We start from the raw sequence: 25,759 nt of genomic DNA, 5'->3' as shown, positions 1-25,759 counted from the left end.
TTCTCTCATGGGCAAAAACTGCCACGGAATCAACATCAGAAAGCGACCATTTTCCACGTCAATGTAAAAACTTGTGTACACTTTTTTGCAGTGGATTTTAAAAAATTATTCGAAAGTGACATATTACTTCTTTAAAGTAGAGTTGATGGTGGTTTTCCTTAGATGTGAATGGGAAAGTAGAAAAATTTTATTCAAAAAATCTTCTAAAATGCTTGTAAAATTGCTCTTAAAAGGCCAAAAATTTACAAAACCACAGAGAAAGCTTATCTTCAGCTACTGATCTGTCACTTAATTTACTGCTGTAGATGATGTCATACGCTCCAATTCACAAAATAGAATAAATCATCACTCAAAATAGAATTTAAGCAAATATCTTTATTTATTTAGTTGGGTAATTAAAGGCCGCAATGCTTATTACTTAACCAATTAATTATAATCTGGTTAATCCAATTTATTCTCAAATATAAATAAGTAAATATTTAAACCAATAAACCATATAACACTCAGTCCACTCAGAGAGTGACTTAACCCCCGTCAATAAGCAAAGCGACAAAATAAATAGGGAAGGGAGGGAGGGAACTTGAAAAATACTTACGTGAATGAGCCAAAATCGTTATTTTCTGTTCTTTTATAGGTTCTCAAACTGGCAGTTAAAGTGATCTCCAATCAAATTTGAAGATATCAGCGCAAGCACCCACAGCATCTGGGTTAACCCATTCTTCACATAGGTAAGTAATTAATATAATCAACATATTAACTGTAATGTTAGGTGCCATGTCATCATGGCTCACCACACTGAATTTATCAGTATGGTTCGCTCCATGATGTCATACGCTCCAATTCACAAAATAGAATAAATCATCACTCAAAATAGAATTTAAGCAAATATCTTTATTTATTTAGTTGGGTAATTAAAGGCCGCAATGCTTATTACTTAACCAATTAATTATAATCTGGTTAATCCAATTTATTCTCAAATATAAATAAGTAAATATTTAAACCAATAAACCATATAACACTCAGTCCACTCAGAGAGTGACTTAACCCCACAACGCCACATAAAAACAAGTGGCCCAATAAACATTGCAAGCCTTTAATAAAAACCATTATCAATTATGTTCTGCAAATCTGAAATGAATATATCACATCCAATATCAGAAAGCTGATCATCCTTTTCTTGGTAAAGTCCTCTAACGAATCCTTCTAATTCAACATGTCTGTAATTGCCATGACCAATTTCCTTCAAATAAATCTCCATTTTTTTATTAATTCTTTTCCTAATTGTTTCCAGAAAGGATAACTCAGAATTGAACCAAGAAAATTTTGGGATGATGTCAGAAAATACGAGTACAACACCATCAAGTAAGTAGCATATTTTACATAACAATTCTTTTAATTCATAAATTAACAAATGCGTTTTGATTTTTCCCAAATCAAACGAGCCAATATGTAAAATAAACAGGTCAGGTTTCGACATTTTTGAATATATAAGGCTGACATTCTTGAAGATATCAGAAATTTTAAGGTCAGCAAAGGAAAACCAGTTTATGGAAAATTCTGCTGAATAACCTAAATTAACAGTAGAATGTCTAAAAGCAGATCTTCTCTCAGCCAATTGAATCAGTTCATCCCCAAAAATCCATACAACTTTTGAAGGTCCTAAAATCAATAAACAACAAGGTTAGGCCGAATATAACATTTATAGCAATTGGACCTCCATCTACCAATACGTTTAATAACAGAACTATCTAAACCCAATTGCTCTGCAAAGGTTGCAGCACCTATACGAAATGAATGTGCTGAAAGTTTATAATTTACGTAACCTAAATCATTGAGACATTTATGAAATACAAAATTGAATTGAAATTTAGACAAATGGGAACCATCAGTGTGGTTAAATAAAGCATTGGAGTCAGGTTTCCTTACCTGAAACCATCTAGTAATATTATCAACTGGACAAATAGATTTAATCGGATAACTCCTCAAACACAACCAAACTCCTTTACTAAATTGGTCAGTCTTGGATTTTTTTATATAAATCTTTAGAATATCACTATTCAAAATTATGTCTGTCATCAATAATGGGGGATTTGAGATTTTATTGTCTGCAGCAATCTCGCTTAATCTTAGAGCAGCAAAGAAAGCTATAGAAAATGCTGCAGAAAATAAATTGGTTTCATATTCCGAAGAACAAACTAATACTAAATTACATATGACCTTTTGTAACAATTCAATAGATAAAGGGCTGGTCTTAACATTGGGGACTGACTTTCTTTTGATACCTTTAATCATTTGTTTAATGATAAAATTATTCAGAATAGAGCTTTCGCCTTTTAATTTAAAGAAAAAAGAAATGCCCGATAATTTTTTAGAAATAGAATCGGCTTGTAAACCGTTGTTGTAAAGATATATAATAAATTTGATAAAATTCCCTAAAATAAAATCAATGTAAGAAATTTTTTGAGATATGCAGAAAAGCTTCCAATCCAACCATGCGGCAGAATATGCTGCCCATGTATTCTTGGCTAATGAACCAAAAATAAGTTCATTAGTTAATCCTCTGATATCTCCCAAAGATGAGTTGGACAAGGAATTCCCATTCGGGAAGCTCGAGGTGTCATTAAGAAGAATTCCTTGAAGCGCTGTCGGGACAAATAATCAGCAATATAATTAGTTTTCCCAGAAATAAATCTAGCTTTTATCCAAATGTTAAATTTTAGACATTGAAAAACTATCTTACGCAATAATGAAGAAACTAACGGAGACTTTGAAGTTAAACAGTTTATGGAAAAAACTACTCCCATATTGTCCGACCTTAGCAGAATTCTCTTATTCTGAAACACTGAGGACCAAATTGTTAGAGAAACTAGAACTGGAAATAATTCTAGAAAAAACAAATTTTTTGAGTACTTGTTATTAGTAATCCAATTTAAAGGCCAACGTTCGGCAGACCAAAAGTTGTCAAAATAAGCACCATATCCAATAGCACCAGACGCATCTGTATAAAGAGACAAGGTGTCTGAGCCAACAAACTCTTCCTGCCAAATGGTGTGACCGTTAAATTCACATAAAAATTGCAACCAAACTGAAATGTCATCCTTTAGTTGTTTGGTGATGCGAATATGGGATCGAGGTGAGGACTTACCTGATGTGGCAGCATACAATCTTTTAGAAAAGACCCTTCCCATGGGAATCACACGAGAAATAAAATTAAGAGAACCTAAAAGAGACTGAAGTTGTTTAAGCGTAATTTTTTCTTTTCCGGATATGCGAGTTAATTGTTGAACAGTATTCTGGATTTTTTCCATTGGTATGCTAAATTCCATTGTTACTGTATTTATATCTATGCCCAAAAACTTGAGATTCGTAGTAGGATAGACAGTTTTATCTACAGCTAATGGAATGCAGAAATATTTAGCTATACCAATGAATCTATTCAGAAGATTCATACAATCATCCGAATCTTCACGACCTATAAATAAAAAGTCATCGAGATAATGTAGTAAAAATCCACTACCTGAGTGAATATCCATAACCCAGTGTAGAAAAGTTGAAAACGCCTCAAAATAAAAGCAAGATAGGGTGAATCCCATGGGAAGGGCCATATCATAAAAGAATTTATCGAGAAAATAAAAACCCAAAGAATTATAACCGATGGGGTTTATAGGTAGTAGTCTGAAAGCAGATTTAATGTCAGCTTTGGCAAGAAGAGAATTGCGGCCTGCTTTTTGTAAAAAAGACAAAGCTTGATCAAATGAGGAGTATTTCACACTGGCTTTATTTTTTTCCATCTCATCGTTTAAGGAACTGAATTTAGGATAAGATAAATTGTGAATAAGACGAAAAGAATTTGGTTCTTTTTTAGGAACTAAAGCTAAAGGAGATATACGAAAATTCAAGAAGGGGGGAGAATCAAAGGGACCAGCAATCCTACCTGCCAAAATTTCAGATTCAATTTTTTCTTTAACAATGTCAATATTTTGTTTTACAGATAACGCATTTTCAACTAGAATGCAACCTGGACCCACAAATTCAGGTATGAAAAACCCATTGGTAAAACTGTCAATTAATAAATTAGCCATCTGAATGTTTGGGTAATGACCTAGCCACTGAATTATTCTTGGCAAATTCAGCGGAGTCACCTTGTTTAAACGATTGAATTTCCTTGTTAGAAATTGGGAAGTGAATACCTTGTTTTTTAAAACATTTTGAGGCTGAATGAGAACCGGCACAGAAAGAACACTCGTGTCGGTATTTGCAATTATGTTGCCATCTGCAATGCGACTCGTTAAATGCGAAACAGATACCTTTTTTGACGTTAATGAAATTGGGTTGACGAAAAAGATTGTTTTTGTTAGGGAGCATTAAATTCAACCAAAGCCCGACATCTTTACTACCCCAATTTAGATTCGGATATACTGCAAGTTTCTGACGAAAGGATTCGTCATACAGACACCAACCCAATCCGCCAAAATTTCTATATGCCTCCAAAATAGTATCTACATGGTAAAATAAACCAGTACAAAGACTAGGAAATTTTTCACCCAAAACTGCTGCGTATATATTAAATGCTTGCAGCCAGTTAAAAAAGGATTTCTGGTGTAATTTTCTCTTTTCTTCAGAATCTGATTTTTTGTCTTTCAATAATTCACTTTTTAAATTCTCACTAGATGAAGGAAGAAGAGAAAAAATTTCAACATATTCTTTTCTCCAAATTTTTTCTTTCACGCTCAAGGGTAAATGAAACCCTAATGGAGAAATTTGACACGCCAGAACTTCTTTAACAGATGTCTCTTTTATACCTGAGTTAAATTCAAGCTCAGGAATTACTGCCATTTCAGGGTTAATATTGGACATTTTAGGTACATTAGTGAACGGTTGAATGGTTGAATTAGCAGCAGTCAGACTATTAAGGGTATTAACTTGACTGACATCTGCTAATCCAGACCAAAAATTTTTTGGTGATTCATCCTTTTTAGATAGGTAAAGTAAAAATTCATCAAACAACTGAATCTTCAATTTAGAAGAATCAATGTCAAGTGAATTAATCTCTTGATTAATAGTGCCCTGCGGTTTGCAGTCACTTAAAAAGTTATAATTCAGCTCACCAGAAGCAGATGATGTAGGAGGATGATCAACTGTTGAAGCAGGTGATGGCTCCTGAGTGACAGTTGATTGCTGTTGAAAATGACGCCGTTGAATTTTCCTGCTGGCTCGGCTTGAAGATAAGTTGGTTTTCTTGGTCTTAGAAGGAGGCGCATATTGTGAAGGGGAATATGCCCTCTTGTCTCTCCGCTGACGTTTTTTAATCGGCGAGCGGGTCTCAGGTTTTTCGCGCATGCGCACAAAATTATCGCAGGGAGGATCGATCAGTTCGGCGCTCGCGCCAGGTACTGCACAGCAGACGGGATTAGAAGATAAAAGAAGCTCTTCTTGCTGGTCCGGTCCTTGCTGTAAGCACTTCCTCAGCCATTCTTCTCCCCCTTGGCTTTCTGCTCTGAAAATAAGTTGTTTCAACAGATCTTCCATGACACAGATGAACGCAGGTCTGTCTCTTGAAAAAATCCCTAACCCTAACTTGAAAAATACTTACGTGAATGAGCCAAAATCGTTATTTTCTGTTCTTTTATAGGTTCTCAAACTGGCAGTTAAAGTGATCTCCAATCAAATTTGAAGATATCAGCGCAAGCACCCACAGCATCTGGGTTAACCTATTCTTCACATAGGTAAGTAATTAATATAATCAACATATTAACTGTAATGTTAGGTGCCATGTCATCATGGCTCACCACACTGAATTTATCAGTATGGTTCGCTCCATTATGCCATGTGGACTAGCCATAGGGCTATGCACACACCCATATTACAGTATACTTATGTTCATATCCACAGTGAGGTTGGTCTCATGCTGCCAAACCATGCCCATCTAAGAAACCAATGACACAACAATTTTGCTGTAAATTTGTGCTGCCATGGGTGAGTGTGGCTTGGCTACATGAGGCCAGCTGCACCAATGGTGTTGTACCCTAGAGATATATATGTGGCCTCCGCCTTTCCATGCCTATAATTTCAAACACATGGAATGTATTAAATCTGACAGAAATATATTGTGTCATGCTCCATCAGATGGCCTATGTACAGAGGTGTTCTCCCCTAGAATCAACGAGAAGCATGTGCTGTGCCCATCAGTCATTACAATGAGAAAAAAATCTGCTCTACACCACAGGCCAAGTTCAGGAATGACACGGCTTGGCTGCATTTCCCCTTCTTTTCTGTCAGCACGGACTGTCAACAATCCAGCTTTAAACTGAACAGCTGAGTCATGTGAAACAGCTTGGTTGTTAGGAACACACAACCTAACAGCTTCAGCGTTGTAAATAGTCCAGGCAGTGAATTCTGAGCAACACATCTATCTCAGATTACTTCACCCATAGCCTAGTGCCAACTTGGCATTGAGCTGAAGATATGAGAAGGGCTAATAGTCTTAGAGCTATTTTTCTGTCTCTAATGTTGAATATGTACGCTGGATATTCTGCATAATTCTCCCAACATCTTGGATCACCCTGCACATATTCTCCTCTGTGAGCATGCTTGACATACTGCAGCTTGGAACTGTGTTGTGTCTTTTTACTGATTCACATTTGATGTGCTCATCCAATTACTTCTTCATGTTGCTCTGAGAAATTCTTTTGTACATATTTGTCCTGTTTGGCACATCATCCGTGGTCTGTTTACAAGGGAACAGATGCCTGGATCTATTTTTCTGAGCATTGTTAACAGCCTATAACCTTTGCTTTTTTATATTTCATGTTATTTCCTAAGATCTGTGTATGGAAGCACTTCATGAATGGAATATTTGATAACAGCCTTTCATTCAAAATGATAAATTAAAAACCATAGATTAACTGAAGAACCAGATCCTTATATTTATAGTATTCCTATTTTCAACTAATATGATTATCAGATTATTTTTCATAGTAAGCTTACAACCACAAGGGTCAGTTGTGGCACAGGCTAGAAATGAGCGAACTACTTGAGATCCGGTTCAGTTTAGGTTCGTCTAATTTTTCAAAAAGCTTGGTTCAGACTTGAATTGATTGGAGCCAATCTAAAATGGCTCCAATTGCCCTGAAAATTGGTATATAACACACTCTGGCCTCCTAGGATTCCGATTTTTTAGGAAAACTTTTTTCTCTTTTTGTTTATTGTTTATGATTTTTTTTATTTTCCCCCACCCTTTTCCCCCTCCCTAAGCTGACACTGACATACATAGCTATGGGTAAATGTTTGTTCAACGGCATTAACATGCAGCGTATCTAAAACCACACCCCGTCGGCTCATGTGTTATGCTTTTTCATATTTCAAAGCTTTCAGAATTTGTCCCTTATTGGGGCAGATGGTGTTTAAACACACACAGGGCCAGATTTATCATTAGCTCAGGTCAGAATAATGGAGTGAAAAAGTCCCAAATGCTAAAACTGCGCACAAATTTGCGACTTTTTTCTGCTCTGCACTATGCTCGCCAGTTTTCTGAAAGTGGGCGTGTTTTTTATGTAAATGAATCTCTAGACAGATTTACTATTGGGACTATTTAAAAAGTCGCAAAAAAGTCGCAATTTCACTCCAGTGAGGACCATGCTTATCTTAGGAGACTTTTTAATAGAACATGCAACTTTTTCATAAAAGCGTGCAACTTTTTTGTAAAGATGTGCGACTTTTGTAAAGCTGCTTACTGACGGATAAACTGCTACCCTCAAACCACATTTATTACAGTCTTAAAGGGCCGATCATAAATCTGACTTGGCTAAAACTGACTTTAGCCATATGTTAAAGTGGAGTGAGCTGTCAGAGTCATGATAAAACTGGCCCACAGTGTTAGGGGATAAAAAAAAAATATATAGCAAAAAGGGGCTTGTTGAGGGAAACAAGCACCCAAAAATTATGTCTTGACAGGGTCAGAATGCCTTCCTGTACGACATGTACAAGAGTTAATTGTCAGGAGAAAAAGAGTCTGGTTGTGAAAAAAACTAGAAAAGAATCTCTCTTTTATTTGGGAGGAGCAGCAGTACAGTGTGGATGTGGAAAGCATACGAATATTGTGACGTGTGGCCGCAATATTAGCAGTAGCAGCATAGCATGGATCATACAAGGTAGTACGTCCGCTGCCAATGGGTAGAAGTATTAAAAGTAGTAGTAGTAATGGTAGTCATAGTGGTAGTAGTAGTAGTGGAAGATGCTTTGTGTTAATAGTGGTGGCAGTAGGGGATTAGCAACAAGGAGCAGCAATAGCTAAAGTGGCAGTGGTAGCTACCATATGGTACACATGTGGAAGGCAGGCAGCAGCATTATGGAGGCAGCAGCAGCCTTATGGAAGTCGATAGTTGGCAGGCAGACATCAACAGTGGCAAGATGGGGCACTGCCAGCAAAGCCAGATCTATACATCGGCCATAGCCGGAGAAGTGTGAAAATCCTTTCTAATCCAGGCTTGGTTCATTTAGACAACTTGGTCCTAGGACATGTGCTGCATGCAGATTATTAGCCCCCAGGTGCATAACTTTATATTTATGTATATTAAACTTCAATGTTGCATGTGCAATGTTGAATTCAAGCGAGTTGGCGAGTTGGCAGGCCATTCTGTCGCTGGTATTCCAAGTGAGCATTCCTTGCCATGTAAGAGTGGCTGAAATGCAAGGACAGTCTCCTGGACATTGCCAGCACCTTGTGCAAGCCAGTATACTTATTTAAAAAGCCTTACACAACTAGGTTGATGGTGTGCACCATGCAGGGAGCATGTGTTATTTCAGGTTAAGGATGGCCACGATGTTGTGCCCATTGTCGCTGACCACCTAGCCCAGATTAAGTTGGCGGGATGTTTGCTGCCTGATGTACTTTAGCAACTGCTCATCTGTCTGACTATTCTCACCCAGGCCAATCAGCTTCAACACTGTGTGGAAACGCTTGACTTGACACAGTGATAGGAAGGAGTGTATTGGGAGAAACGCTGTGCCTTGCTGCTATTGTGGACAGTAAGATGTAGATGCACAATAGTACAGAAGAAAATGCATATGAATCTGCAGACTTTTACAACCTTAAAAGCCAGTCTTTGTAACTGCTCCTCTGGATATGTCTAAATCATGGTCAGCTACCAATTAAAAGGACCAAAGGAGTTCTCCAAGTAGATATATTGAAGACTTATCCTCAATAGTGTAGAGTGAATCGAAGCATACAAAGCAGAATTTAATAAAAATAGTATCTGTTGCAAAGCCGAATTTCTTCATACTTCATTGTAAAAATCTATTTTTCCTAAAATGGTGAGCTCACATAAGTAGTATGGACGCTAAAATAAACCATAAATCTTTATTAAAGTTGCACGTTAAAAATAGGTTGAGAAAGGCCCCTATTAAACAGAAAATTAATTGCGTGATCTATTAGGTAGCCTATATAAACCTATATGCCTGATTAAATTGGCCCGTGCTCATATGTGCCTAAAATGATTCACCTTACTCATCATCTACAAGGCATAATCAGGCAGAAAGGCAATATCACATGTTAGGACAAGGTGCAATGCCACTGAATCTCTGGCATGAAATATAATGTATAAAAAAGACATTCTCTAAAACTAGAGGCTCTAATGCAAGGGCAAAGGTAGGAGAGCTCTCAAATTGCAGCCCAAATTGCACAGCTATTAAGCGTACTTACAGTTATCCTACCTATCTATACACCTCAATGCCAAACCCCTACATAAACACACTATCACTTGAGAGCTCTCCTACCTTACTTTTCAGTTTAATAGGGGATTTTCTCCACCTATTTTTAATGTGTAACTTTAATAAAGATTTTTTGTTTTATTTTAGCATCCATACAACTTCTGTGAGCTTTCCTCTTTTAGTAACACAGATCTACAGTATCTATACGCATTACTGTGATTTCCTAAAATTTTGGCTGAAAAAATAATAATACACTAACCTCATTGTTACGGTGCGGTTCACCGTGCCGTGTGTTGCCATGTAGGCTGGCTGCACACCTTTTGCGCACTGGCTGCGGTATCTGGTGTGAACCTGCCTGTGTACTTGTGTACCCCTTTGACTGTGTCTGTAGTTCTCTTCAGTGTTCCGGTTGCCATGGGCAATGCCCAGTCCTGGTCTGTGTGTCCTGTTCTGAGCTTTGGTGCTGATAGTGTTAACTCCCCTGTCTGCTGTGCCAGGTGGGTTTGGTTTTGCAGGTGCACTCGTTCAGCACCTATTTCTCCCTGTGTGTCCTGTTCCTGGGGTCAGTTCTGGTTTAGTTGTTCTGTCTGTCAGTTTATCCTGTTCAGTTCTTGATGTAGCTCCTTCCGGCTGACCCAAGGGATCTTTCCATTTGTCAGTTTATATGGTTCCGCCTATGTTTACTTTGTTGTATTCCCCATCTTGTTTATGCCATGTTCTGTTCGGGTGTATCTGCTCTATTCTGGTGTATTTTGTTATTTGTTTCTGTTCTGTTCCTTGCTAGCCTTGCAGTGCTTCTGTGTTCGTTGTCATGTCTGTATTCCTGTAGAGCAAGGCAGAGCATATTTGCGTCTGAGCCTAGCAGAGTTTATCTGCGTCTGTTCCATGTCCTGTTATTGTCTGTCTGGCAGTCCTTACTGCTTCTGTTATTCTGTTCATGTCTGTTTCTGTTCTTGTTGTATGTCTGCCTTCAGAAGGGGGTCCCTGGCTTCCCTGGAGGGGGAACTGCCATCTGTGTGCAGCTCTGCCTGTGGCCACTTAGCTTATATCGCTTGCGGCTCAGGTAACTGCTTCTGCCTTTGTTATGCCTTGCCTGTCTGTTGTACCTGCATCTGTATCTGTATCAGTATTGCTGTCTGTCTTTGCTGGTACTATTGTAGGTATCTTTTGGTCTGCTGGACCAGCTGCCACTTACTCTGTTTATGCTCTGGAATCGCCCCTGGCAACTACCGTGGCTCAAGTCTATCCTCACCACCAGAGGCGCTAGTGAAGACCTGGTGTTGCTTAGTTACGCTCCTCCAGAATATTGCCAGTCATTGGCACAGTGGGTACACACCCGCTGGTTCATTGCACTTATCCACTTGATCGTAGAGAGGCTGTCAGCTCCATCTTGAATGAAGAAAATCCGCCAAGGACTGGCTGCAAGAAAAATGTCACCACATGATCGCATTGGCCGCGTGCATCATTATGCTCATCGCAGGTCGTTTGGCGGGTTTTCTTCTATCAAGATGGAGCTGACAGCCTCTCTAAGATAGCCTCTCCCCAAGCAAGTGGATAAGAGTATAATTTTTTTTTTTTATACCCGGAATAACCCCCTGAGCACCTGAATGTGAGTCTCATATGCCGTGATCAGCACTGAACGCGGCATCTGAGGGGTTCAATGACAGGGATGGCATGATCATAACAAATAGAAGTGCTTGACATTCTGAAAAGCTGCCGAGTCAAATTTTCAAAACCTCGCTAATCACTAGTCATTAGTATCAGATCTGCAGGAGCGCAACACCTGGGAGCCAATCAGCTGTTAGAAGAGGCCTTGAGCACGGCAGCCTCTTCCTAGGCCAGTGACATCACTATACATCGGTCAAATGGCCTAGTTGCTACTCAGCCCCATTCGAGTAATTGGGGCTGAGCTGCAAAACCAAGCCCTGCCACTGTACGATGTATGGTGCTGTCCTTGGAAAACTGCAAGGGGCCTACATTGCTCACCAAAGCTCCAGTGAGTGCAGCAGCTCCCTGAAACAGCTGATTTAGAGGGGTCCATGCTGATGGATAAGTCATAATTATCTTTTCCAGGATAACCCCTTTAACAACCTGAGTAATCACACTTCATATATTGAAAACATGATTTTAATTTCCTCTTCTATCCATGAATACAATATGGCCTGTTTTATTATAGGCTGTACCCCTCCATATATATCGATTGCAGACTAGAATAAACATATAAGGGGGTCAGTCTTTAATGGTTGTGTTGGCCATTGTGGTCCCAGTCCCCCCCCAAGATGATGGTACAATAATGGATCCGAACTCAAGTCTCAATAGCAACAAGTATTTAATCAGTATTGAGTGAACTAGCATGGCTGTTACAGTACTTCTCTGTCTCTCTGACAGCCCAACAATAAAAGGCACAGTATTTAGCTGTTACATTACTTACCAAAAGCACTTTACTCTTAGGCCTCTTGCACACGGCCGTTGCGTCCCCAATGCACGGGAGCTATCTATGCAGCTGTTGCAACTTGAATGGGTCCGTGATCTGTCTGCACCGCAAAAAAATTGTTTGAAGCACTGAATGGGTCAGCGTCCGTTATGCGTTGAGCACACGACCAGTGCACGCATATTGCGGACCTGCTGTTTGCGGGCCGCAATTCGTGCCCTGTGCATTTGACCTTACTTCATACTGCATTCTACCTCAGGCCAGTTTTCACCTTCCTGCCCAGGCCATTTTTTGCACATCTGACTTGTGACTTTATGTGGTAATAGCTTTGAAACACTTTTACTTATCCAAGCCATTCTGAGTTTGTTTTCTCGTGACATATTGTACTTCATGATAGTCATAAATTTGAGTCAATATGATTCACCTTTATTTGTGAAAAAATCCAATTTTTACCAAGAATTTTGAAAAATTCCCAAATTTTCAAATTTCTATTTCTCTACTTTTATAATAGATAGTGATACCTCATATAATAGTTATGACTTTACATTTTCCATATGTCTACTTTATTTTTGGATCATTTTGAAAATTACATTTTATTTTTTGGGGACGTTAGAAGGCTTAGAAGTTTGGAAGCAAATCTTGAAATTTTTCGGAAAATTTCCAAAACCAACTTTTTAAGGATCAGTTGAGGCCTGAAGTCACTTTGTGAGGTTTACATAATAGAAATCACCCAAAAATGACACCATTTTAGAAATTACACCCCTCAAGGTATACAAAACTAATTTTACAAACTTTGCTAATCCTTTAGGTGTTCCATAAGAATTAATGAAAAAATGAAATTTCAGAATTTCCCTTTTTTGGCAGATTCTAAATTTTAATCAATTTTTTCCAGTAGCAAAGCAAGGGTTAACACCCAAACAAAACTTAATATTTATTACCCTGATTCTGTGGGTTACAGAAACATCCCACATGTGGTCGTAAACTGCTGTAAGGGCACACGGCAGGGTGCAGTAAAAATGAACACCATATGGTTTTTGGAAGGCAGATTGAGCTGAACTGGTTTTTAGATGCTATGTCCCATTTGAAGCCCCCGTGATGCATCCCTACAGTAGAAACTCAAAAAAGTGACCATATTTTGGGAACTACGGGATAAGGTGCCAGTTTTATTGGTACTATTTTGGGGTACATATGATTTTTAATTGCTCTATATTACGTTTTTTGTGAAGGAAGGTAACCAAAAAATTGATTCATCTGACAGGTTAGATCATGTGCTATTTTTATAGAGCAGGTTGTTACGGACACAATTATATCACTTTCTATGATGTTTGTTTCAGTTTTACATAATAAAGCATTTTTGAAAACAAAAATTTGGTTTTTGAATCTCCATTTTCTGAATGTCCTACTTTTTTATTTTTCTGCCGATCGTCTTGTGCAGGGACTTGTTTTTTGCAGGACCATTTTTTATTTTATTTATTGGCACCATTTTTGGGTACATATGATTTTTTAATCATTCATTATTACACTTTATGGGCAAGGTGACCAAAAAATTGGTTGTTTTGGGGCAGTTTTTATTTATTTATTTTTAAAGTGTTTACCTGAGGGATTAGATCATATGACTTTTTTATAGAGCAGATCGTTACGGACATGGAAATACCTAATATGTCTACTTTTTCTTATTTATTTAAGTTTTACACAATAATAGCATTTTTAAAACCCAAATAATGATATTTTAGTGTATCTATAGTCTGAGAGCCATAGCTTTTTTATTTTTTGACCAATTGTCTTAGGTAGGGGCTCATTTTTTGCGGAATGAGGTGACGGTTTGATTGTTACTATTTTGGGGGGCATCCGCCTTTTTTATCACTTGCTGTTGCAATTTTTGTGATGTAATGTGACAAAGGGGTTAGGTCATGTGATATTTTATGGTGGGATGAGGTGACGTTTTTATTGATACCATTTTGTGGGACATACGCCTTTTTGATGGCTTGGTGTTTTCTGATGTAAGGTGACAAGAATGGCTTTTTTTACACTTTTTTTTAATGGTGTTTATCAGACAGGGTGGATCATGTGATATATTTATAGAGCCGGTTATTACAGACGCGGCAATACCTAATATGTGTGGGTTTTTTCAGTTTTTTATTCTAAATTAAGAAAAGGGGTGTTTTTTTTTTCTTTTCTTACTTTATAAATGTATTACTTTATTAATTTTATAAAAAACACATTTTTTTTAACTTTTTTTCTTTACTTTAGTTCTGATGTTCACTTTTGGGGGTCTGATCCCCTCTGCAATGCATTACAATACATCTGTATTGTAATGCATTACCTGTTCGGGTTCTACAGTGAGTAATACACAAACAGGTTGTCTAGGAGACCCAGCCTGAGGCTGGATCTCCTCGGCACCCGTAGAAGGCAGATCCCGATGCCGTGCAAGGCATTGGACAGCCTATGCATGGCATTGGGCTGCCTTCTGACACCTCGATTCCCTGCCACAGCAGCGCGGGGACTCGAGGCGCTCCCTCGCCCGACACAAACCCCTTCTATGTCGCGGTCAGCACGGACCGCGGCATAGAAGGGGTTATCCGCCGGCATTGCTGTAAACAGTGATGCCGGCGGATACAGCAGGGGCCCGGCAATCAGGGACTGCTGGGCCCCTGCAGTGATCGTGCGCGCACCGCTCTGGTGCCCGCCCAATCACCATGATGTACTATTATCGTCAAATTGCGGGAACACAGTGGCTTCCATGATGTTATAGTATGTCATGTGTCGGGAAGGGGTTAATCTGCTACTACACACCCAGGGCAAAGAAGCAAAATATCTAGAGTTACACTGTTGTATTTTCCTCACTGCTAACAGAGATGAGTCAAATAATTTTATGTAATATTACATTAGTTGATTCATTAGTAGGTCGTGTAAAGCCTGTAGGTATGGACAGACAGGACAGTGAGGTCTTATCTTGATCCCCATCAACTTTCCCTACCTACAGCACTTGCAGTATAAGCCCTACTTCACAGAACCACAACTGGACAACGGTCCCTACTTTAAATAAGTTCAGAGATAGACAAACACTAACAGATAATAAATATAAAGGCAGAGTCTTACGGCAATGGGATAGAACCAAATGGGCTATGCAGTACTAAACTTGAGACAGAGAGTGGTCAGAAGACAAGCCAGGTTCAGAAACACAGATGAATCAGTGAGCAAATGCAGGAAAAGGTAACAAGGAACCTAGTTAGTGAGCCAAACAAGACTACCACTAGCATTTGTGTATGGCCAGGAAGTGATTTAAATAGAGTGCCCAGTACCTGTATCAGAACCTGATAGGTGCATGACTCGGCACTCCATTAGTTGGAAACACTGAACAAGGCTCCTGGTCCAGATGGATTACACCCAAGAGTTCTTAAAGAGCTAAGTTCAATCATTGATGTGCCCCTGTTTATAATTTTTTAAAGATTCTCTAAGTACTGGTACAGGGCCAAGTGATTGGTACAAGGCAAATGTGAGGCCTATATTTAAAAAAGGATCTAGGTCCTTCACAGGTAATTATAGACCATATAGTTTAACTTCTGTTGTGGGAAAAATGTTTGAAGGTCTCTTAAGGGACTATATACAGGAGTATGTGACTGTAAATAATAAGTGATAACCAACATGGGTTTACAAAGGAAAGAAGTTGTCAGACTAACCTGATTTGTTTTTATGAGGAGGTGAGTAGAGCCTGGACAGACGGGCGGCTGTGGTTGTAGTTTTTCTGGATTTTGCAAAGGCTTTTGATACTGTCCCTCATAGACATTTAATCGACAGCTTCTGCTGGTTTGGCAACACGGCAGCAGCGCTTTCAATTGCCAGCTCACCGACTGTTGTGCGACATGGGCACACGCTGGAACTCCACGTTCGACTGCGGATCCCTCCCCCTCTGTACTGCTGTCCTCGGTCCGCTTGCCACCTTCCCATGATGGGTCAGTGACTTCATTGTCCACCACCTCCTCTTCTACTTCCTCACTCTGGTTATCCTCCTGACTTGTTGACCGAACAACAACCTCAGTTATCGACAACTGTGTATCATTCTCATCATGAATCTCTTGAGACACTAATTGCGGTTGACTTATTGGCAACTGTGTCTCATCATCAACCACCTCATGAAACACTAATTGCCGTTCCACACCGTCATCTTCTTGTGACTGTGGATGCTCAAGAGTTTGGGAATCAGGGCATAATGTCCCACTTCAAGTGGGCTTGTCGAGAAGCCCAAATCAAGGAATGGCAATGAAAAGAGCTCCTCGGAATATCCGAGTGTGGGAACACTTGTTTGCCAAGACTCGCCATGGTGGGAGGAAGGAGTATCAGGGTGAGAATTGAACAGACTCTTGGCTACTGAGACTGGACTTTGTGGAAGAAAGGGTGGTACTCTGCTGCAATCCAACCGACCACCTGGTCGCACTGGTGTGACTTCGAGAGTGGTGTCCTGGGCTGCCCTGCAAACTGTGACATCAAGCACAATTTCACCGCACCCAGGTCCACGGTCTCTGCATGCACCATCAGCAGCACAGTCACTTCCCCGTCCCTTACTGCTCGTCTTGCGCATATTAAATGGTATATATGCTTGCATGTATGTCACACGTACAGTAGTGCAGGTTTTGTAAGTGTATGCGCAAATAAAGTACACAGAATGTCACAGATATTTTTAGGATGCGCACACTTTAAACAAGACATGTAGCACAGATAATGTCGCTGTCCAGAGCGTCTATGAAAAATGTACACAGATAATTTTAGGGTGCGCAAACGTTATACAGGAGGTATAGCGCAAGTAATGTCGCTGTCGCCAGCAGCCAAATAATCCCGCTTAATGTCACTGATATTTTGGCTGCACATATGTAAAATAAAAGATGTAGCAGAGGTTGTGTCACTATCAGAAGCAGCACAAGCAATTGCATGCAATTTAGCGCAGGTTGCACTAATAATATATATTTTGCAGCCAGATACAATTATATTCCTTAACCACCTCAGCTCCCCTAGCTTAAACCCCCTTAATGACCAGACCACTTTTTACAATTCTGCACTACACTACTTTCACGGTTTATTGCTTGGTCATACAACTTACCACCCAAATGAATTTTACCTCCTTTTATTCTCACTAATAGAGCTTTCATTTGGTGGTATTTCATTGCTGCTGACATTTTAACTTTTTTGTTATTAATTGAAATTGACATTTTTCACTTTCTGTTTTTCAAATAAAACTACATTTCTATATAAATTTTTCTCAAAATTTATTGTTCTACATGTCTTTGATTAAAAAAATGCAATAAGTGTATATTTATTGGTTTGCGCAAAAGTTATAGCGTTTACAAACTATGGTACAAAAATGTGAATTTCCGCATTTTGAAGCAGCTCTGACTTTCTTAGCACCTGTCATGTTTCCTGAGGTTCTACAAAGCCCAGACAGTAGAAACACCCCACAAATAACCCTTTCAGAAAGTAGACACCCTAAGGTATTCACTGATGGGCATAGTGAGTTCATGGAAGTTTTTATTGTTTGTCAAAAGTTAGCAGAAAATGATTTTTTATTTTTTTATTCTTACAAAGTCTCATATTCCACTAACTTGTGACAAAAAATTAAATTTAACAAGAACTCGCCATGTCCCTCACGAAATACCTTGGGGTGTCTTATTTGCCAAATGGGGTCACTTGTAGGGTATTTATACTGCCCTGGTATTTTAGGGGACCTAAAGCATGAGAAGTAGTTTGGAATCCAAATGCGTAAAAAATGCCAACTGAAATCTTAAAGGTGCTCTTTAGAATTTGGGCCCCTTTGCGCACCTAGGCTGCAAAAAAGTGTCACACATGTGGTATGGCCGTACTCAGAAGAAGTAGGGCAATGTGTTTTTGGGTGTATTTCTTTACATATACCCATTCTGGGTGAGAGAAATATCTCTGTAAAAGACTTTTCCCATTTTTTTTATACAAAGTTGTCATTTTACAGAGATATTTCTCTCACCCAGAATGGGTATATGTAAAAATACACCCCAAAGCACATTGCCCTATTTCTCCTGAGTACAGCGATACCACATGTGTGAGACTTTTTCGCACCCTAGGTGTGCAAAGGGGCCCAAATTCCAATGAGTATTTTTTAGGAGGGCATTTTTAGGCATTAGATTTGGCATATAAATACCGCACATGTGACCCCATTTTGGAAAGAAGACACCCCAAGGTATTCCGTGAGGGGCATGGCGAGTTCTTAGAATATATTTTTTTTGGCACAAGTTAGCGGAAAATGTTTTATTTTTTTCCTCTTACAAAATCATTTTCCGCTAACTTGTGCAAAAAAAAATATTCTAGGAACTCGCCATGCCCCTCACGGAATACCTTGGGGTGTCTTCTTTCCAAACTGGGGTCACTTGTGGGGTATTCATACTGCCCTGGTATTTTAGGGGCACTAAAGCGTGAGAAGAAGTCTGGAATATAAATGTCTAAAAATGTTTACGCATTTGAATTCTGTGAGGGGTATTGTGAGTTCATATGAGATTTTTTTATTTCACAAGTTAGTGGAATATGAGACTTTGTAAAAAAAAAAAATCTTCTATGAACTCGCCATGCCCCTCAAAAGTGATCTTTATAGTGCTGCAGCGATTTTACAGTGTTTTTGCAGTGATCGGAAAAAAAAAAATTCTGTCACTGCGGTGGGGCGGACTGAACGCAACTGTGCGCACAAGATCAAGCCTGATCGGGCGAACACTGCGTTTTTTGTAGAGCCTATAGAACATGTCCTATTCTTGTCCGCAATTGACAAGAAAAGGCATTTTCTATATAGTTCTGGCGGAAAGCACATTGCCGGTGTCCATGTTTTGCAGATCCGTGGTGTCCGTGTGTCCAAAACACATATGGACATCTGAATGGAGCCTTACAGGGGGGTGATCAATGACAGGGGGGTGATCAGGGGTTAATAAGGGGGGGTGTAGTGTAGTGTGGTGCTTGGTGCTACTTACAGAGCTGCCTGTGTCCTCTGGTGGTCGATCCAAGCAAAAGGGACCACCAGAGGACCACGTAGCAGGTATATCAGACGCTGTTAACAAAACAGCATCTGATATACCTTTCAAGGGTTAAAAAAAAAATCGCATCTACAGCCTGCCAGCGAATGATCACCGCCGGCAGGCTGTAGATCAACTCGTTTACCTTCCGATCCTGTGAACGCGCGCTCACAGGAAATCTTGCGTCTCGCGAGATGACGCGTAGATGCGTCAAGGAGGAATAAACCGACCGCCCGCAGGACGCATCCCTGCGTTAGGCGGTTGGAAGCTGGTTAAAAGGACTTTTAGATCTCTAACAATTCCACACAATTTAGAGCAGGTTGCGCTAATAATTATATTGCTGCCAGATACAACAATAGTCCTTAAAAGCTACTTTTGGGTCTCTCTAACAATTCCACGCAATTTAGTGCAGGTTGCGCTAATAATTATATTACTGCCAGATACAATAGTCCTTAAAAGGACTATTGGGTCTCTTACAAGTTTTTTCACACAAAAAATTACTATTTAAGTCCCTACACTATCTGGCCCTTCTTCAGCACAGCTCTCCTTGACTAAGACTCAGTCGAACACTATATAGCACCTGATGATGCGTTCCGGCCAGCCAATCACTGTAATGTGAGTAGCCAATATGTCTACAGCATTACAGTGAGTGCAAGTACCTCCGCACATATGTATTGGCTGCGTAGCAGCCAACAAACGTGCGGGGAGGAGACTCGAGCATCTCGCTCGAGCACACAATGTTTTCGGCTGAAGACCGCGATGTGCCGAGCATCGAGATGCTCGAGTAAAATTAGTGTTCGCCAGAGCACGCTCGCCCAACACTATGTGCAACACTGGGAGAGTCACTTATAGAGAAGGATTTGGGTGTCTTTGTAGATGGTAGATTAAATAACAGCATACAATGTCAATTAGCTGCTTCTAAGGCTACCAGAAAATTGTCATGCATCAAACAAGGCATGTAGTCGTGGGACAGGGATGTAATGTAACCCCTTTACAAAGCGTTGGTGCGGCCTCATCTGAAATATGCAGTTCAGTGTCCGGCACCAGTCCATAGAAAGGATGCTCTGCAGCTGGAAAAGTGCAGAGGAGAGTGACTAAACTGATAAGGGGCATGGAGGGTCTTAGTTATGAAGAAAGATTAAAATAATTAAATGTATTTAGTCTTAGAGACATTATTCGCCTGCTTCTCGCCTAGAGCCTGGTTGTTGGTTTATCTGTGTGTCTGAGTGCTCGTCTGCCGTGACATTATAACCCGCCAAACTTTGATTGTCATTGCTCAGCGGTTTTGTGATGGCGTCAATTGAATCGTTAGTTGGCCGCATGCAGGGGCTATCCCTAGAGGTTGCGGAGCTACGTGGTTCGGTCACACGGTGTCAGAATGCTCTGGCATCAGGTGCAGGTCAAATTTGTGTGGAGCCTAAAGTGGCTCTTCCTGATCGATTTTCAGGGGGTACGGATGACTTTATCCGTTTTAGAGAGTCCTGCAAATTGTATTTTCGGCTGCGTCAATCGTTGTCAGGTGATGAGAGTCAGAGGATAGATATAATCATTTCTCTGCTTAAAGGGGACGTGCGATCCTGGGCCTTTTCTCTGCCACCCGGTTCTCGGGCCCTCCGGTCGGTGGAGGAATTTTTTAAGGCTCTGGGATTAATCTACGATGACCCAGATCGGGTCTCGATGGCGAGATTACGTAATTTATTTCAGGGTGAACATACTGCAGAGGCTTACTGTGTTGAGTTTAGGAGATGGGCTACTGAATCAGAGTGGAATGATTCCGCTTTACGTAGTCAGTTTTGTCAGGGGTTATCTGAGAGATTGAAGGATGCCCTTGCTTTTCATGAATACCCAGACTCTTTGGAGAATGCCATGTCTTTAGCAGTATGGTTAGATAGATGTATTAGAGAAAGGTGTAGGGCTCCCTCCGCACAAGGGATCCCTTCTGTGAGTGGTTTCGTCTCTACTGCCTCCCCTGGTGATGTTACAGGTAACTCTGGGGTAGCAGAGGAACCCATGCAGCTGGGTCAGGTTTCTTGCCATTCTGATAGTAGAGACTTTAGGAAATTGCACAAACTGTGTTACTATTGTGGAAAGAGTGGTCATTTTATTTTTGCTTGTCCTTATGTTAAACCGCAGGTGAAAGAGAAAAAAAAAAAAAAACTTCCCTGTCACTTAGCGGGTATGCAAGCTCCCTGCAGTTCCCGTTTTCTCCTTCCAGCTGTGGTGACGCTAGAGTCAAGAATTTTTTGTTGTTGAAGTATTCCTTGATTGTGGTGCTGGGGTAAACCTAATTGACTTTCTTTTTCTTCAAAATCTAGGACTAAGTACTTGCACTTTAGAGAATGAGATTCGAGTTTTTGCAATTGATTCTTCCCCTCTTTCTCAAAGGAGTCTTACTCACATTGTTCATGGTATTCACTTAAGGGTGGGTGATTCACATGTTGAGATTATTTCTTGTTTTGTCATGAAGGATTTGCCAGCTCCTATAGTTTTGGGGTCGCCATGGTTGACTAAACATAACCCAATTATAGATTGGAAAGCGAGACAAATCATTGGTTGGAGTGAGTTTTGTTCGGATAATTGTCTTGGCATATCTATATCTGGTGTGTCCACTACGGATTTACCTCAGTATCTCTCAGATTTTGCGGATGTCTTTTCGGAGGGTGGGGCTCAGGAATTGCCCCCTCATCGAGACTATCATTGTCCAGTTAATCTCATCCCAGGGGCTAAATTGCCAAAATCTTGGCTTTACAACCTTTTCTCAACCCGAAAGAGAGATCATGCGATAGTATATCGCCGAGAGTTAGGTCATATTAGGCCATTTAATTCTCCGGTGGCAGTAGGCTTGTTCTTTGTAAAAAAAACTAAAAGGATGGATCGCTGAGACCGTGTTTGGATTTCCGGGAATTGAACCGTATTACGGTCTGGGATCCATATCCCCTGCCTTTGATTTCTGACCTTTTTTTTTAAATTTTTTTTTAAATGTTTTATTTTATTTAACGTAACAAGGTACATCAATAGATTCTGATACGCCCTGCAAGGCGTGACAAGTACATAAATGTAGTAGTAGCCAACATATCAAATCACATACAACGGGTGACAGAGTCTTGTATCTCAGTATTTAAGCATTCACATAACACCACATTAAAGGAGTTAAAATTAGCTAATCCTGGTAGCCAATGATGCATACTATCACTACTATACACCCGGGATGGTCGCTATAAGAGACTATAGGGGTCCGGTATACAACCCGGGAAGTCAAGATTAGGTAGTAGACAGCTACAGACGTGGACAAAATTGTTGGTACCCTTTGGTCAATGAAAGAAAAAGTCACAATGGTCACAGAAATAACTTTAATCTGACAAAAGTAATAATAAATTAAAATTCTATAAATGTTAACCAATGAAAGTCAGACATTGTTTTTCAACCATGCTTCAACAGAATTATGTAAAAAAATAAACTCATGAAACAGGCATGGACAAAAATGATGGTACCCCTAGAAAACACAGAACATAATGTGACCAAAGGGACATGTTAATTCAAGGTGTGTCCACTAATTAGCATCACAGGTGTCTACAACCTTGTAATCAGCCATTGGGCCTATATATATGGCTCCAGGTAATCACTGTGTTGTTTGGTGATATGGTGTGTACCACACTCGACATGGACCAGAGGAAGCAAAGGAAAGAGCTGTCTCAAGAGATCAGAAAGAAAATTATAGACAAGCATGTTAAAGGTAAAGGCTATAAGACCATCTCCAAGCAACTAGATGTTCCTGTGAGTACAGTTGCACATATTATTCATAAGTTTAAGATCCATGGGACTGTAGCCAACCTCCCTGGACGTGGCCGCAGGAGGAAAATTGATGACAAATCTAAGAGACGGATAATCCGAATGGTAACAAAAGAGCCTAGAAAGACTTCTAAAGAGATTCAAGGTGAACTTCATGCTCAAGGAACATCAGTGTCAGATCGCACCATCCGTCGTTGTTTGAGCCAAAGTGGACTACATGGGAGACGACCAAGGAGGACACCATTGTTGAAAACGAATCATAAAAAAGCAAGACTGGAATATGCCAAACTACATGTTGACAAGCCACAAAGCTTCTGGGAGAATGTCCTGTGGACAGATGAGACAAAAATCGAAGTTTTTGCCAAGGCACATCAGCTGTATGTTCACAGACGAAAAAATGAAGCATATCAAGAAAAGAACACTGTCCCTACTGTGAAACATGGAGGAGGCTCTGTTATGTTCTGGGGCTGCTTTGCTGCGTCTGGCACAGGGTGTCTTGAATCTGTGCAGGGTACAATGAAATCTCAAGACTATCAAGGAATTCTAGAGAGAAATGTACTAGCCAGTGTCAGAAAGCTTGGTCTCAGTCGCAGGTCATGGGTCTTGCAACAGGACAATGACCCAAAACACACCGCTAAAAACACCCAAGAATGGCTAAGAGGAAAAAATTGGACTATTCTAAAGTGGCCTTCTATGAGCCCTGACCTCAATCCTATTGAGCATCTTTGGAAGGAGCTGAAACATGCAGTCTGGAAAAGGCACCCTTCAAACCGGACACAACTGGAGCAGTTTGCTCATGAGGAGTGGGCCAAAATACCTGCTGAGAGGTGCAGATGTCTCATTGACAGTTACAGGAAGCGTTTGATTGCAGTGATTGCCTCAAAAGGTTGCGCAACAAAATATTAAGTTAGGGGTACCATCATTTTTGTCCATGCCTGTTTCATGAGTTTATTTTTTTACATAATTCTGTTGAAGCATGGTTGAAAAACAATGTCTGACTTTCATTGGTTAACATTTATAGAATTTTAATTTATTATTACTTTTGTCAGATTAAAGTTATTTCTGTGACCATTGTGACTTTTTCTTTCATTGACCAAAGGGTACCAACAATTTTGTCCACGTCTGTATATCTGACAGAATGGCTTGAGAATCTCTATGGATAATTCGGGTGTCTAAACTTTTGCCATAAATGCCACTGGCGTTGGAACTTAAGATGATTCCTATCCTCCCATGAAGAGAGTTCCTCAAAACGGAAAATTTGGTCAATTTTTAGTTTCCATTGCTCTGTGGAGGGAAGGGTAGTGGAGAGCCAAAACGATTTCTGACCTTTTTGAACAGATTGTGGGAGCCAAGGTGTTCTCCAAGTTGGATTTGAGAGGGGCCTACAACCTGATCAGAATCAAGGAGGGGGATGAGTGGAAAACGGCCTTCAGTACACACGAGGGTCATTTTGAGACTCTGGTTATGCCTTTTGGGTTGACGAACGCGCCAGCAGTATTTCAGCGATTCGTCAATGACATTTTTCATCATTTGGTGGGGAGGTTCGTGGTGGTTTATTTGGATGACATTTTAATTTACTCTCCTGATCTGAAGACCCATCAGGATCATGTGAGACAGGTTTTGACGATCCTTCGGGAGAATAAATTATATGCTAAATTGGAGAAATGTTTATTTTTGGTGCAGGAGCTTCCGTTCTTGGGATATCTGCTTTCTGACTCTGGTTTTCGTATGGACCCCGAAAGGTCTGGGCGGTTCTGGAATGGGACCGACCAGAGAATCAGAAAGCTTTGATGCGGTTCTTGGGGTTTACTAATTATTGTAGGAAATTTATTTTGAACTATTCCACCATTGTAAAACCTCTCACTGATATGACTAAGAAGGGCGCTGACGTCTCTGTCTGGTCGGATGAGGCATTGCAGGCCTTTTCGGCTATTAAGGAGCGTTTTGCGTCTGCTCCCATTCTGATGCAGCACAGTGTGTCTCAGCCATTCATTGTGGAGGTTGATGCATCTGAAGTGGGGGTTGGAGCGGTATTGTCGCAGGGTTCATCTCCTGGCAAATGGGTCCCGTGTGCTTTTTTCTCCAAGAAGCTCTTGGTCGCCGAGAGGAATTATGATGTTGGAGATAGAGAGTTGCTGGCTATCAAGTTGGCCTTTGAGGAATGGCGTCACTGGTTGGAGGTGGCGTCTCACCCCATTACGGTATGGCTTACCTGCAATCTGCCAAGCGTCTGAACCCTAGACAGGCCAGATGGTCACTGTTTTTTTACCAGGTTCAATTTTGTGGTTACCTTTTGTGCAGGGGTTAAGAACATCAAGGCAGATGCCTTGTCTCGCAGCTTTCCTGGGGGAGGTGATTCAGAGGATCCTGCTCCAATTTTGGCTGATGGGGTGGTGGTCTCCGCTCTGTACCCCGAATTGGAGATGGAGGTGTTGGGAGCCCAGGAGGGGGCTCCTGGTTCTTGTCCCCCAGGGAGGTTGTTTGTTCCTGATGGCCTGCGATACAAGGTATTTAAGGAACATCACAATACTGTCCTTGCTGGACATCCTGGTGGTAAGTCCACCTGTGATCTGGTATCCCGGAGGTTCTGGTGGCCAGGGTTACGTAGGAGCATTGAGGATTACGTGGCGGCTTGTGAAACCTGTGCTCGGTCAAAGGTTGCTCATACTCGACCGGCTGGTTCACTTCTTCTATTGTCTATTCCGTCTCGTCCCTGGACGCACCTGTCTATGGACTTTATTACGGATCTGCCGAGTTCCTCCGGGAGAACAGTAATTTTGGTGGTAGTTGACCGTTTCAGTAAAATGGCTCA

The 25,759-nt window shown here is 40.5% G+C and overlaps 2 protein-coding genes and 1 long non-coding RNA gene across 8 annotated transcripts in view; 1 reads left to right on the top strand and 2 right to left on the bottom strand.

The window, feature by feature from the left end:
• Positions 1-25,759, bottom strand: part of LOC122935654 (muscular LMNA interacting protein) — a 322,247-nt gene that overhangs the window by 131,774 nt on the left and 164,714 nt on the right. The window lies entirely within an intron of this gene.
• Positions 670-5,692, top strand: LOC122935656. Its single transcript, XR_006388811.1, has 4 exons — positions 670-728; positions 1,292-1,362; positions 3,992-4,036; positions 5,633-5,692. It is a non-coding gene; the product is annotated as an uncharacterized LOC122935656 (long non-coding RNA).
• LOC122935655 lies at positions 925-5,345 on the bottom strand. Its single transcript, XM_044291465.1, has 2 exons — positions 3,146-5,345; positions 925-1,659 (listed from the first exon to the last, which is right to left on the bottom strand). The coding sequence occupies exons 1-2, from the start codon at positions 4,080-4,082 to the stop codon at positions 1,094-1,096; spliced, it is 1,503 nt and encodes a 500-aa protein (XP_044147400.1). The 5' UTR covers positions 4,083-5,345; the 3' UTR covers positions 925-1,093.

Source organism: Bufo gargarizans, chromosome 4, assembly GCF_014858855.1.
Source record: "Bufo gargarizans isolate SCDJY-AF-19 chromosome 4, ASM1485885v1, whole genome shotgun sequence".
NCBI lineage: Eukaryota > Metazoa > Chordata > Amphibia > Anura > Bufonidae > Bufo > Bufo gargarizans.
The sequence above is the reverse complement of the archived record's forward strand: the minus strand, read 5'-3'. Positions and strand labels throughout refer to the sequence as shown.